We start from the raw sequence: 15,932 nt of genomic DNA, 5'->3' as shown, positions 1-15,932 counted from the left end.
CTTCTATTAAGCATGATGTTCTCATCTCACGTGAAACTGAAAAAATGTCGTACTTTAATCAAGAGGTTGAATGTACAAAATAATTTTTTTTTTTTAATTTCACAAATTTTTTGATTCAGGTGCAGGATGCACATTATGATCACCTAATATACAAGCATAAAAATACAAATGCTTATACAAACACAAATGACAAAACATTTCACACAATTTATTCAAAAAAACTGCATCAACAAAACGAAAATATACAATTTAATAACAGTTCAGTGCAAGAGAGTCTTTTTTTTTTCAACAAATTTGTCAGGACACATACTGAATGTTCTTAAACAAAACATGGATGGAGTAAAAGAAATGAGTGCATTAAATATCTGACTGGTCCCTTTACCTGTAATACTGGTTTTTTTTTAGTGGTACACATTTCTATGTTAATTTTCAACTGTAGAAAATCGGAAGCTACTGGCACTAATTCAGCTGATGAATTTTATGCAACTCAACGTCGACTCCTTTGCCTTTTTGTGCCGATTCCTGAGAACTGTTTTGCTGATGCTTCGTGTTCATTTGTGCTAAGCACAGTCCTCTGAAAGATAGAGAAAATGCATTAATTATAACAAAAATAAATTAAACAAAACATAGATTGCTTCAATGTTATGCGCAACTTACTGCAGCTGTCGGGCAACTCCTTGTGTTTCTCTTTTGTGAAAACAAGAGCTCATCTTCATCACCGCAGTTATCTGTGGGCAACTGACATTCCTTAGTAGGGTTTATAGTGGCCAAAAGTGCTGGTAATGTAAAGCACGACAAGAAACGAGCCTTCATAAGCTGGTACGCTGGATTTGAGGCAAACCTTTCGGCAACCATTTTGCGGATGGCAGCTACTTGAGCTTCTTCCTCTCTATAGTTTTGATACTCAACTGGCAGGTTATTCACTGCAGCTGTAAGCAGAGATTGTTTAACTTTGAGCAAAGAAGTCAGTGTTTTGATACTGGCGGCAGATGGCGGAAGGTAAGGCAAAGACATCTCTAAATGAGGCAGCGGGATTCCACCTTTACCATTCATCCAGTCATCTACTTCAGATGACTGCTCAGGGAATATCAAGTGAGGATTGAAGTTAACAACATCAGAGGGAATATCAGGAAGAGGCATCGACGGTTCACCTGATGTTCTTGTTTGGGGTACTTCTGATGAATCCATCACAATCTGAGGTGGTGGAGACACAATCCGAGGTGATGGAGCCAAAGTCCGAGGTGATGGAGCAACAATCCGAAGTGGTGAAGCCACAATTTGAGGTAATGGAGCCACAATCTGATGTGATGGAGCCACAGTCTGAGGTGATGGAGTAACAATCTGAGGTGATGGAGCCAAAATCTGATGTGATGGAGCCACAGTCTGAGGTGACGGAGCCACATTCTGAGGTGACGGAGCCAAAATCTGAGGTGACGGAGCCAAAATCTGAGCTGACGGAGCCAAAATCTGATGTGATGGACCAACAGTCTGAGGTGATGGAGCAACAATCTGAGGTGATGGAGCAACAGTCTGAGGTGATAGAGCCACAGTCTGAGGTGACAGAGCCACAGTCTGAGGTGATGGAGCCACATTCTGAGGTGACGGAGCCAAAATCTGAGGTGACGGAGCCAAAAGTTGAGGTGATGGAGCCAAAATCTGAGGTGATGGAGCCACAGTCTGAGGTGATGGAGCCAAAATCTGATGTAATGGAGCCACAGTCTGAGGTGATGGAGCCACAATCTGAGGTGATGGAGCCAAAATCTGATGTGATGTAGCCACAGTCTGAGGTGATGGAGCCACAGTCTGAGGTGATGGAGCCACAGTCTGAGGTGATGGAGCCACAGTCTGAGGTGATGGAGCCAAAATCTGAGGTGATGGAGCCAAAATCTGAGGTGATGGAGCCACAGTCTGAGGTGATGGAGCCACAGTCTGAGGTGATGGAGCCACAGTCTGAGGTGGTGGAGAGACAATCTGAGGTGATGGAGCCACAATACGAGGTGATGGAGCCAAAATCTGAGGTGGCAGAGCCATAATCTGAGGTGGCAGAGCCACAATCTGAGGTGATGGAGCCATAATCTGAGGTGAAGATGCAATAGGTTGGAGTGGTCTTCTAGAAACAGAAGGGGGGCTCAACATTGTGATGGGTAAACTTTTCTGATGGACGATGGTTGGCAGTTGAGTAGTTCTTGCAGAAATGCAGCCATTTTCAGTAACACCAGGAGACTTTGCCACTGCAACCTCATTTGTTGGCTTGGATACGACTCGTGCACTAGTCGAAGGTACCACAGTCAAGGGAACCGGAAGAACACTGTAAACTGCAGGAGATACACTGGAACCAGCTGATGTAGACGTCTGATATTGCCTTATAATGGATTCATCAGAAGAAGAGTCTGAGGAGTTCTTCATAGCTTCAGTGTGTGAACCGTTCTGGCTCACTTGGATAGGTGTTGGAGACAACATCTGAACACTATGTAGCACACTTTTGTTCTGTACTGAAGTAGAAGTAGGTGAAAGAGGCACCTGGATGCCTTTGGGGCTCATGTTCACAGAGAAGGAAGTCTTTGGGGTATCTCTGAAGGCATTTGAGACTGAAGAACCTATAGGGGCAGGATTGACATAGGACGCAGAAACAAGCAGTGTAGATGATGATGGGTAGAGACTGGTTGAGATACATGGAAGAACACTGTTATTCTGGGAGGAACTGTTTGGCACAATTAGTGTCTGGTTGCTTGGGATATTAGCAGAAAGTGGACCAGTTAGTTGTACCAAATTGGTGGGTGTTAGAATCCAGTTTACTGGTTGTGTCTGCAATGTAATGTTGGGGAAAATGACATTCTGTTTGCCTTGGTTTTGTTTCGGAGACTCTTTTTTACCACCTTTAGCTTTAGCTTCTTCCATTAGAGCTTGGACTTTCTCAGTAGGCTTGCGGATGCGTTTTGTAGCTCTGACACTGTTTGAGTCCTCTACACTTGGTGATTTGGGCATTGAGGCCATGACTGGTTGTGCAGAGGCTGTCTGCTGTATTAGAGTTAGAGGAATCTGTGTTGGTGACTGTGGTAGTAGAGATATTTTCTGTTCCTTAGGCAGTAAAGGCTGCAGTGCCCTCTGCTTGTTTGGCTGTGTAATGACAAGAGATTTGGGTTGAATCAAAGCAGGGATTGTCATCTGCCTGAGTGGCAGCTGGGGAGGGTTAAGAAGGACCGGCCGGAGGGGAGGTGGATGTTGAGAGGGTTCTGCAGGTTTCTTGTACTCGGCTTTCTCTTTTGCCTCCTTAAGAATCGCTGACACTTTTTAGGAGAAGCCAAATAACCATAGAAAGGAAACATTAACATTAAGCATGTTAAGGTAGAATTTTTTGGTATGTCAGTATTTGCTATCATACAGTGGTGGCCAAAATTATTAGAACACTAGTATTTTCACCAGCTAAAAATGGTTTAAAGTTAGTTATTTCTATCTTTTGCTGTAGTGTGTCAGTAGGCAATATTAGTTTACATTTCCCAATATTCATTTTGCCATTAATTGTAATAATCCAGTTTGACATTTCTGTTTGAACAAGGAGTCTGTCAACAGCCAGCGCTCTGCACAGAGATCTGATCTCATTATCATCCAGTCTGTCTGGACTGACATGAAGAAACAGAACAAACTGAGATCCAGTGGAATTGTGCCAACGTCTACCTAAAAAAAACTATGTGCAAGTACACCTATGGCAAAAGCTGCTTTAAACACAAAGGATGCTCACAACAAATGTTGATTTAATTTAGTTAATAGTAGTTAACTGATAAAGAAAATCTATTCATGACATTATTTTTGACAGCATCCTCATTTTACAGCTTTGCATGCATGTTTCTTGAAGCATCTTAGAGACGCTGGCACAGTTCCACTGGATTTAGTCTGTCTCAGTTTGGTCTGTTTCTGCATTTCATTCCAGACAGACTGGATGATGTTGAGATCAGATGTCTGTGTGGAGCACTGGCTGTTGTCAGACTCTTTGTACAAACAAAAATCTCACTAGATTATTACAATTAATGGCAAAATGAATGTTTGGAAATGTAAACTGATGTTTCCTACTGACACACTACAGCAAAAGATAGAAATAACTGACTTAAAACCATTTTTAGCTAGTGAAAATACTACTGTTCTAATAATTTTGGCCACCACTGTATGTCAAGACTTTAAAACAGATAAATATAACATACCTGTTCTCGGTTTAGATTGAGCAATTGGCATCTGAAAGAAAAATGAGACAAGTGAGGGAACTGAGGAAACTCTAATCTTCAAGATATTAATTTCTTTTTAAAAAAAATAGTGCATTCATATGCACATCAGCAACTAAATATGACAACTAGGCTAAGATGCTGGACTGATAAATACCTTAATGCCGATCTTCTGCTGAATTTCAATGACATTCCTGCAGCCCTTGATGTCTATTTGAAAAGCCTGTGTTAAGAAAACACAACCGTGTGAAAGATTGCCATTTTTGTTGCTTTTTTGTTTCTTTGTAACAATTGACAAAGTTAATAGGCTTACTTTGAGGAAAAATGAAAACACTGATGTTTTTGGAAGAGTGATGTCTGCTGCTTTCATTCCAACAACATCACCTGTAAAATAATTAATCAATGAGTTATTGACAATTTAAAAAAGCCTTGAATTTTTACTCATAACTAAGTCTATACTCTCTTATAATCAGTGTTGCCTAGTCCACGGTTTTCTTGCAGAATTGGGCTTTCACACTGTTGTCGTGGGTTGTTTTTCACGTCCAAGGGTTTAAGCGACCTCAATAACGTAATATTTATCCCCTGGAATCCTAATTTTACCAGGGGAACCATGCCAAAAAATGTGCATTTTACCTTCTGGAACGTGATTTTTACAGGGGGACCCCCCTTGAAATGCGACTGGGCTACTTTTGGGCTAGTTTTGATTAGCAATTGGGCGGGTTTCGTTGTGAAAACCTGGCAACCCTGCTTACAATACATTATTTAAATATAAATGTCTAGGGAACTCACAATGAGTTGTATTAGCAGAACTTCAAAATACAACTTCCAACTGATCTCCATAATTTTTTCATTCATTTTACAAAAATGAATAACTCTGCTCCCAACCACTAGAACTAGAATGGAAGTTTTTGTCTTGCTTTCCAATGCAAATGTCTAAAGATTCATAAATCAAGATACATTTACTTGTTTCCAGTAAAATTAATTTATTTTTAAAAGAATAACCAATATCTGTCAGTAGGCTCATATAAAATCAACTTAATTAAAAGGGAAATTTTGTTAATAATGTATTAACTAACATGAACAAACAATGAACAATACATTTATTACACTATTTATTAATATTTGTTCAGAAATACAGTTGTTCATTGTTTGTTCATGTTATTTCAGTGCATTAATGTTAAACACATTAGTAAATGCTGAAATTAACAGTAACTGAGATTAATAAATGCTATAGAAGTATTGTTCATTCTGTTCATACTGTAAAGCGTTATCTTTCTTGTTTTAAGCATAAATGTAATTTTGTTACATTTTTCAAGACTTTTTTATTTTAAATTTGCATCTCAAGTAAATATATCTACATTTAAAGATGTTAGATATTTGTATTGAAAAACAAAAACAGGAAAATATTCATTTTAGCAATGCATGCAATATGCAATGAGATGACTCTATGAATTTAAGACTTTCTGCTCTGATGTAAGACCTTAAGGATGGTAAATTGTGGAAGGGTAAATTAAGACTTTTTAAGACCCGCAGAAACCCTTATTCGATAATGTGACATATTTGAGTGAAACAAGATATGTAACATAAAAAAATAAGAAACCTTATTCATCAGCAATTAACTGTCTGCTAAATCATTTCTTCAGTACCACAAATATCCACAAATGTTCAGGTGTTTAATCAGAAGTGAAACAAGGGTCTGTACCTTCACAAAATGTATTTTCGCTCGCTGGAACAGGCATGATCACATTACCAATCCATGGGGTGATGGCTTTAAGGAGGTCATTATTAAGGCTGGCCATGTCCTGAACCGACCTTCTTCTCTTTATATTTTTTTGGACTTGCCATTTTCTGCTTAAGGTCATTTTGACAGGAAAATAGCATACAATCAAAATAAAGTAAGTGTATTATTTATTTAAAATAATATATGTTCCAAATGTTTTTTTTTTTTGGGTACTAAGTATGATAATATATAGACAATACTCCCTTAACAGTCTTAAGTCTGAATAAGGCTACAGTTTTATATCTTATTTGCTCTTAGAAAGTGGCAACTATTTTCTAATATACTATGTAATGGCCTTATGCTATTTACTACAAATGTAACATCATCTGCATTAACCGTACCTTCTTAATTCCAGATGCTCCCTTCCACTGTAGGAAGAGTTTAATATCACTCATAGACACCTTGAGCATGGCCTTCTCATCGTCAGTCTGCATGCATGAAATGAAATCAATTACTACATATAAGCACTGCTGAATGTAAAAAATAAAAAAACTGATCTGAACTGAAAAGGGAAAGCAAAAAGAAAACATCTTACCTGACTCTGCAAGGCATCAGGTTTCAAACCTACATAAGTTCTTTCCATGTTTCCTAAGCGGTTCAGGACTGTATTTCGCACCAAACCGAGCCTGACTTTTGAACACTTGCTGTTCTCTGATCGAACGCGGCCAAAGCCGGATTGTGTAGTGGATGCCTCTAGCTCATCCTCATTGGTGGGTGCACGGACCCACACAGTCCTGACAGTTCCTAGAGAAGGAAGCACTGTGTTTGCATTTACAGGTATCCAATCCTTCATATCTGGCTGTATGTAGTCCTTTCGTGGTATTTCCAGATTCTGTGGCATTTCCTCATCTTTGACTGAGAAAACATCTGATTCAGCATCACTGTCCATATACTTTATCTTTTTTTCGTCCTCTGAGCTAGAGGTGATTATCTCCTTTTTAATAGTTTTTTTCAATACTTTTTGTCTTTTTCTTTTTCGTGGCGCTGTTGCTGGATTCCTTTGTCTTTTAATACCTTGACGCTCACTCTCTTCACGCTTACTCTAAAAAAACAACAACAACATTTGTATGCTTATTTATGATATTTAACTTTCTTGAAGGATGCAAGACATACTGAAGAATGAACTTACAGCTTGTGTTAGTAACTTCCACTTATTTAGGCACTGGCAGTCAATCCGGTTTGGGATCTCTGAGGCAATCTTAGCCCACTTGCCTGGAAAATAATAAGCAGGTGTGCCAAAATGTTTTAATACAAAGGGCCAAAAATCAAACCTGACTGAGGGCAATAGCACTTTAACTATATCATATTTACTATTATTATTTTTTAATATGTTAGAAAATAAAAACAAAAATAAAAATTACAAATGAGGATGTTTCAATGGCATTTTTCCCCTCTTTTTATGATACAGCATGACAGTCCAAATCAAAGGTCATCATAGGCCAACTTTGGCCCACAGGGCCTTGTCTGGATATTGGATATTGTTTCGTCCAATTTTAAAACGTATTAATGCTAATTCATTAAGACAGCAATAGTAATTCTAAAGATTTAACCTTTTAAGAGAGATATCGCTTACCAACTCCATATTTCTCAACCTTTTCTTTTAGTAGTTCCACCTCCTCTTTGCTCCAAGGCCCCTTTTTCACATTCTCCTGAAGACAATCCAAATACCTAAGATGCAAAAATATTCACATTTACATATCAAGCACTAGTCAATCCAGCCAGATTGATTTGGTTGGGGAATGTTATTTTGAAACATTAGTTGCAGAGCATTCATTTACTTTTGTCTGAAATGTGTCATACTATACCTGTCACGACAAGCACCGTCAGTTCTGCCTGGCACTTCCAATCTGATTTTTCCCCATTCCTTGGTGCCATATTTTGCGACAGCATTCCGCAACAACTGATATGAGAGCAGTTAGTCAAATTAGTGAACATGCAGTTGAGGTAAAAAGTTTGCATCCCCCTTTGAGAATCATTAAAAATGTTAATTATTTGACCAAAATAAAAGAGGGATCTTACAAAATACATGCTATTGTTTATTTAGTACTGACCTGAATAAGATATTTCAGATAAAAGAAGTTTACATATAGTCCACAAGAGAAAATAGTAGTTGAGTTTATAAAAATTACCTGGTTCAAAAGTTTACATCCCCTTGATTCTTAATACAGTGTTGTTACCTGAATGATCCACAGCTGTGTTTTTTTGTTTAGTGGTAGTTGCTCACGAGTCCCTTGTTTGTCCTGAACAGTTAAACTGGCTGCTGTTCTTCAGAAAAATCCTTCAGGTCCCACAAATTCTTTAGTTTTCCAGCATTTTTGTGTATTTGAACCCTTTCTAATAAAGAGTCTATGATTTTGAGATCCATCTTTTCACACTGAGGACAACTGAGGGACTCATATGCAACTATTACAGAAGGTTCAAATGCTCACTGATGCTTCAGAAGGAAAACGATGCATTAAGAGCCAAAACTTTTGAACAGAATGGAGGTGTACATTTTTCTTATTTTGCCTAAATATCATATATTTTTTTCATTTAGTACTGCCCTTCAGAGACTACGGAAGATAGTTACATGTTTCCCAGAAGACAAAGAAGTTAAATTTACCGATCATCAAATTCAAAAAGTTTTCACCCCCTAGCTCTTAATGCATCTTGTTTTATTCTGAAGCATCAGTAAGTGCTTGAACCTTCTGTAATAGTTGCATATGAGTCTCTCAGTTGTCCTAAGTGTGAAAAGATGGATCTGACAATCATACAGTCCTAGTTGAAAAAGGTTCAAATACACAAAAAAGCTGGAAAACCAAAGAATTTGTGGGACCTGAAGGGTTTTTCTGAAAAACAGCTAAACAGTTTAACTGTTCAGGACAAACAAGGGATTCATGAACAACTAAACAATCAAAAACAATGATGAACCACTAAACAAAAAACACAGCTGGTGGATCATTCAGGTAACAACATCAAGAATCAAGGGGATATAAACTTTTGAACTTGGTCATTTTTATAAATTCAACTAATATTTTCTCTTATGGGCTATATGTAAACATATTTTATGTGAAATATCTTATTCAGCTCAGTACTAAATAAACAATAACATCCATTTCGTATGATCCCTCTTAATTTGGTAAAATAATTAACATTAATGATTCTGAAAGGGGGATGCAAACTTTTTGACCTCAACTGTAGGCATATGAGACTGCAACAGATTTTAAAATATTGCGTCTTCATTGACAGAATATGGTGCAAAAGCAATGCATTAAATCAATTTCTCATTTGTTGAAAGAGAGTAGAATATTTAGAATTAATTATGCTCCATACCTGGTCCTCCTCTTTGGACCATGGGCCTTTCTTTAAAGAGGGATCCAACACCGACGTCCAGCGATATGACAGCTGTGATCCATCTCGGCCCTCCATGAAGTACGACACTATGGAGATAATAAATAATATAAATATATAGTGAAATAATACTAATATAAGCAAATGGAGTCATATAAGTAAATTAAACCTGTCATAAAGAGTATATTCTTACATTTAGACAAATTGTTAAAAAAACGGTGCAGTAGGATGCAAGCACACATTGTGTTTGAAAAATCCCTTGTTGTTTTTTTATATATATTTAAAAAATTTTAATTTTTTCAAACTAAATTTGGCTTATCCTTAAACAGAATAATCTGTTTTAGACACAATACGTGTCATTCATTACAAGAGCTCAACAAGACCCAACTGTCTCACTCTGTATGTAGGGAATGAAGTTGCCGATTCTCATTTTTTCAACAAGTTTTCGGAGGATCTCATCTTCCTCTTTTGTCCACTCTTTCCTTCTGAAGGTCTTTGAAATGTAGCGTTGGTAAGTCTGGAAGCACATGAAAGCTGTTCTGTTTGTCTGGAAAAAAAACCAGACATATATATGTCAAAGGCATTATTATTATACGAGATGAAGGTTTCATTGTTAAACACATTAATTACCTTATTAAAAAGCATGTTAATATTAGCAGCTGTTTCAAAAGTGCATGAAATTCTCAACCCTTACCCCAAGAGCCTCTGCGATTTTGTCCCAATGGCAGCAATTGTACTCTTCTACAATTCCTTTCAGTTTATCAATCTCATCCTGTTTCCATACTGACTTGTTAATGGAGGGGTGCAAGTAGTTTTGCCAAAACCTTTTCAAATCCTCAGCCTGTCGCAAACCTTCAAACTATCAAGCACAAACAAGTTCTTTCACACTTTTGAAAAGAAAAACTGATGTTAGATGACAGAAGATTTATTTGGGTGCATCTTAATAAATAACTACATAACTTACATCAATATTTGATATTTTCTGCCAGTCATGATCGTCATGGCGATTACCCAGCAGCTGATCATCTTTCAGGGCACTAAGATGATATCATAAAGTTTGATTACACATTTTATTGCACACTAAACACACGTTTTGGGGTTTGTAAAGCTTGTTTTCTATTTTATTTTAAAATTTAATTTAATTCTGTGACGCAAAACTGAATTTTCAGCGTCTTCAGTGTCTCATGATCCTTCAGAAATCATTCTAATATGCTGATATGATGCTTAAGAAATTTTTTTATGCCTTTACCTGATTTCTGTGATTTCTTTCTCAATTGAATCTATTTGTTTTTTCAGTTCCTCTTTTCCCTCATCATCAGCTCTAGACATCTTGCCACTCAGATAGTCCATCCTATGAAAATACAGACCATTGCAAACTCTCAAAATGTAATAAAAACAGACATTTTCTACAAAAATACACGCATACTTAAATATACAGAAAAAGCTAAGTTCCATTTATAAATCCACAACATTTTGTATCCAAATTGAACAGACAGGGTAACAATAACCAGATATTCAGGTTTGGTTTTCCTTTTTCCAGTACTCACTTGGATAGTTTGCGTTGTAGCATCCGTTTCATAGTGTCTTTGGCGACTGCATTGGTCAGCAAGGTTTTCTGCCAACCGTCCCCTGAAAGAAATAAACAGGTTTTTATTTTTATTAAAAAATTACTTACATACAAGTAATAACAAGCAAGCATGCTGCCATAAAACATACATCTTTTTATTTTCAGCTCATCAGCGGGTCTGGTACCATGACTTAGTCTCGCTTTCGTTTCTTCATTTGCTGGAGGTCCCTGGAAGCATAAAAACAATAAATAAAACTTCACTGAAAGAAAAAAGATGCAAGATTTCACTGACACCACAAAAAGATTTCCAGTTTTAGTTTCATAACATACCAGACCAGTGAGTTTGTCTTTGAAGTAAGGCTTCATGAAGTATCCAAGAAATTGTTTCTGAGGTGGAACTCCTGGTACAGTGGAGCTAGAAGCGCTTGGGCCAGAAAGCTGGACCTCAATCTCTTTCTGCAGAGACAGAGTTGGCTTTAAAATGGTTCTACTATAATTTAAAGTATAGCATTTATAGCAGCATGCAGTTTTAACAAACTGCAGTCCTGATGTTTGTTGTTCACCTGCTGTTGTTGATTCTCATTGAGGAGTCGTTCCAGCTCAGCTAGTTTCTCTTTCAACACCTCTTGATAAACCAAATTCATTTGCAGGCAAGTCTCCACATTTTGAGGAAGCTCCAACTCAGCATCATCACTGTCTTCATCACTCTAATGAGAGCAGAACAATACTGTATTATAAGCATTTTAAAACATTAATGAAAAAATATTTAAAAAAAATAAATAAATATTAGTACAAGCATGTATCAAAGAAACAAAGTGGTAACTTACAGAATCAGTGTCACGTTCACTTTCTGTTTCAGAAAAAAACACACACAAACAATTAATAATTACTTTACAAATAAACTATTTGTATAGCTGAAACAGCAGACCCAATAATAAAATGCTACTGATTTCTGAGATTATGCATCATATATTTAAAGTGGCCATTGAGAATATGAGGGTTAATTTTTCAAGCTAATGAAAATAGCATGGATAATAAGATATTATTTACCATTCAATACATCAGCTAGTGCTGCATTAGCACCAAGTGTATTCTCTAACTCTTCAATCTCCCTTTGTATTCGCAGGCGCTCTGCCTCCAAGTCATCACGATCCTAGAGACAATTACAAATAATATTAGAATTAAAGAAAAATATTGCGAAAAAAATACTACATTTAATTTCTACAGCGTGGTATAGTAACCATGTGGCTTTCTAGATTCTTACCACTCCTTCAACCTCTGGTCCACTGTCATCAGAATCATCATCTGTCATAGAAATGCACAGAGCACAGGTCAAATACAAAGCTCCTACCCTTTTTGGACAATGCAATTCCATGACTTTTCCATGACCATTCTAGTCATTTGGGAATGTTGGGTAAAACTTTCATTAAATGACTGAAACATTCAGGCAATTTTAATTTTAATATACATTTACATTAAGTCATTAATCAGACGCTTTTATCCAAAGCAACTTACAAAAGAAGACAACAGAAGCAATCAAAACCAACAAAAGAGTAATCATATGTAAGTGCTATGACAAGCCTCTGTTAGCCTACATGTTGCATGTTTTTAATGATAAATAAAAAGGAAACAAGTAGGTAGAATAGAAAAGAATAGGGAACGCTAGTCTTAAAGGGTCTTTTTTTAAATAAAAATAAAACAAGTCAAAAGAATAGAAAAAGATTAGAGAATGCTAGTGTTAGAGGGTCATTTTTTTAAAAAGAAAACAAGTAGATAGCATAGAAATAGAACAGAGAGTGCAAGTATTACAGGGTCAAGCGTTTTTTTAACTAAAAAAGAAAAAAAATAGATAAATAGAATTAGAACAGAGTGTTACAGTTAGAAGAATGATTCGCTTAAGACACTGCAGGTGAATAGGGTAAAAAAAAACAACTAATAGTTATCACCTTACTTACCCAGCTGACTGATTACATTGATAATTGCAAACATTTTTTGTATTACAAGTTTTCTAAAATGTTAGGTTTAAATATGCAAATAAGGCATTATTTAATGAAACGCACTAATTTGCATACATTTCTAGTACAAAAATCAAAACACTGGATGAAGTTAGTTTGAAAAGTTTTTTCAGAGGGAATTTTGAGTATCTAATTTTTGTCACTCCATTATTCAGAAAATACTTAGAACAGACAGAAAACTATATATTTTTTCCAATTTTGGGGGGAACAAAATGTTGTATATAATCAAGCAAATTATATATGAACAAATCCCTCTGTAAAAACCTTTAGGACATAGGCAGGAATAAAAATGTAAAGTTTGGTGTGTGTAAGTGCTACTGACTTGAAGATTTTTGGCTCAGTGTAGAAGAAAAAACTCATTTTGAAATAACAGACTTTAAAAATATGTATTGTAATTAAAATCTATTGACACAAATAGATAAAGTGCTATAAAAGAAACACTTAACACTGTCTTTTGGACGTTTTCTTTCCACTATTCTGAAAAAACACTTAATGAAAAATCAAAAAGCCCAAAATATTAAATTTGACAGGTGCATGAAAAAAAGCAGTGTGCTTGCAGTGTCTCCCCTTAATGATTAATTTGATTCACAATTCATTTAATTCACACTAATTCACTGGCGAATTAGTGCAATGGGATGCTCAAAACATGGAGCACAGACTGGCATCTCTCACAGTTAGTAGACAGTGACTTACCTCCACTGTCGCTGTCAGATGACAGTAGGTCTACGATGCTGCTGTCTGCACCCAGAGTACTCTCAAGAGCCAAAATCTCCCTCTGGATTTTGTCCCTCTTCGCAAGTAACTCATTTGACTCCATGTTAGACAAGGTGAGACCTGAAAAATTTTACTTTTTATAGGTTACTGGGTTACAACATTGTACACTGTGCCAATATTATCTTACTCATCTGCAGAAGTGTAACGTACATAAATATACTTGTATTGTACATAAATATTGGCCATATTTCTCATATTTCCTATAATTACAAAACAGCTACAACTACAGCTGAAATAAGGAAGAAGGGTTTATGTACAAAGTCTCTTGATTTCAGTTTACATACAGTGCTCAGTTAAATGTATATGTATATATATATATACACACAGTACTGTGCAAAAGTCTTAGGCCACTAGTATTTTCACCAGCTACAAAAATGGTTTAAAGTAAGTTATTTCTATCTTTTGCTGTAGTGTGTCAGTAGGAAACATCAGTTTACATTTCCAAACATTCTGTTTGCCATTAATTGTAATAATCTAGTGAGATTTTTGTTTGCACAGGCAGTCTGACAACAGCCAGTCCACACAGACATCTGATCTCACCATCATCCAGTCTGTCTCTGGAATGACATGAAGAAACAGAATAACTGAAACAGACTAAATCCAGAACTGTTTCAACATCTCCAAGATGTTTCAAGTAACCTACCTGCAAAGCTACATGAACAACTCTGCACAAGTGCACATAGGGCACAAGCTACTTTAAATGCAAAGGATGGTCACATCAAATGCTGATTTATTTTAGTTCATAGAAGTTCATTGATAAAGAAAATCTATTTATGACATTGTTTTTGACAGCATCCTCATTTTATGTGCCTAACTGTCTAAAAATTTTAACAGTACTGTAGGTACAGGTCTCTTAAAGCATCTTGGAGATGTTACCACAGTTCTTCTGGATTTAGTCTGTCTCCGTTTTTTCTGTTTCTTAAGACAGACTGGATTGAATGATACAGAGATCAGATCTTGTAGAAGATTTTTATTAATCTTGAATCAATATAAAACACAGAATTATGCCTATACATAAGAGGATATTATTCTACTATTATCATCTGACTATGTGTATTAACTCTGTGCAGTGATCTTAGAGCAAAGAGAACTATTTAAAGCTTGAAAAACACTTGTGTATGGAACGAACCTGTTCAGGAGCTAGAAATGCATGACAGCTATTGATCAACCTTCAGGAATTCATATATGGTAAAAAAAAAATACCTTGTCCAAAAATACAACAGTGCATATATGGAATGCTTCAGGATGTATATATGTGTGCTTGAGACGAAACTCTGGAGTGGTGTTCGAACATTACTCGGCCTTTTGTTAACTTGTTAATAAAGGTCTATCTGACTTCAAAACCTCTTCAGAGCATTTATTTTGAACAAGGAAAATTCTACAACAATCTCTGTTTGCACAAGGAGTCTGACAACAGCCTGTGCTCCATACAAAAATCTCACTGGATTATTACAATCAATGGCAAAATGAATGTTTAGAAATGTAAACTGATGTTTCCTACTGACACACTACAGCAAAAGACCGACTTTAAACCATTTTTTAGCTGATGAAAATACTAGTGGCCTAAGACTTTTGCACAGTACTGTATATATATATATATATATATATATATATATATATATATATATTTCATAATAGACGAACAAATAGTATTTATCTATTTACTCGTAACGTTTGACGTCTACTAAAATGTAATGTTGCAGTAATAAACTATAAATCTTTAAACAAAAACCTAAAAACCTTTGTATTCAATATAAAATGAAAAAGCTAAACTTACTTTTAACCCACTAAGCAGAAAATACGCCACATACGTATTTGGCAATGAGAAAGAAACGTTTAGCAACCAAATATCTAGTTGTCTGTTTGTGCCGTGCGCTCATGTACTTACATTAGCTTTCCTTTAATGCATCATGCTGTTGTTGGCTTCAGTACTACAGCTCTTCTATCACACCAACACTACAAAAAACACCTGCTGGATCCTGCAGCATCACTGCACACTTTTCTAAATGTCCCACTCAAATCTTCCTGTGCAGCAGCATGTTTACAAAGAGCGCACTTGGGGACTTTGCAAACTAGATTTACACTTATTACACAATAAATCAAAGCAGTTGCTTTTAATAGCTGGTAGTAAATATCACAAATATTTATTTAAATCTTACTTAAACTGTCAAGAATAATTCTCTCCTAGTAAAACCACTCTATACGCTCATGCATCGTCAAGTGTGTACAAACATGAAGCGCGCGTCAATAGT

General features: G+C 36.2%; 1 protein-coding gene across 1 annotated transcript; it reads right to left on the bottom strand.

Annotated features, from left to right (window-relative positions):
• Positions 1-414: 414 nt before the first annotated feature.
• On the bottom strand, positions 415-15,923 carry snapc4 (small nuclear RNA activating complex, polypeptide 4). Its single transcript, XM_051110775.1, is given in 26 exon segments — positions 415-574; positions 658-3,287; positions 4,197-4,227; positions 4,372-4,437; positions 4,528-4,598; positions 5,917-6,010; positions 6,012-6,062; positions 6,336-6,422; positions 6,530-7,036; positions 7,124-7,206; positions 7,568-7,662; positions 7,800-7,894; positions 9,307-9,413; positions 9,721-9,871; positions 10,019-10,183; positions 10,289-10,361; positions 10,574-10,675; positions 10,872-10,953; positions 11,041-11,119; positions 11,222-11,347; positions 11,455-11,598; positions 11,719-11,741; positions 11,942-12,044; positions 12,156-12,196; positions 13,600-13,740; positions 15,569-15,923. Coding segments are annotated over 25 exon segments (5,217 nt in total). The 5' UTR covers positions 13,724-13,740; positions 15,569-15,923; the 3' UTR covers positions 415-487.
• Positions 15,924-15,932: the final 9 nt, after the last annotated feature.

This window comes from Labeo rohita, chromosome 5 (assembly GCF_022985175.1).
Source record: "Labeo rohita strain BAU-BD-2019 chromosome 5, IGBB_LRoh.1.0, whole genome shotgun sequence".
NCBI lineage: Eukaryota > Metazoa > Chordata > Actinopteri > Cypriniformes > Cyprinidae > Labeo > Labeo rohita.
This window is presented reverse-complemented; position numbering and strand designations above follow the sequence as displayed.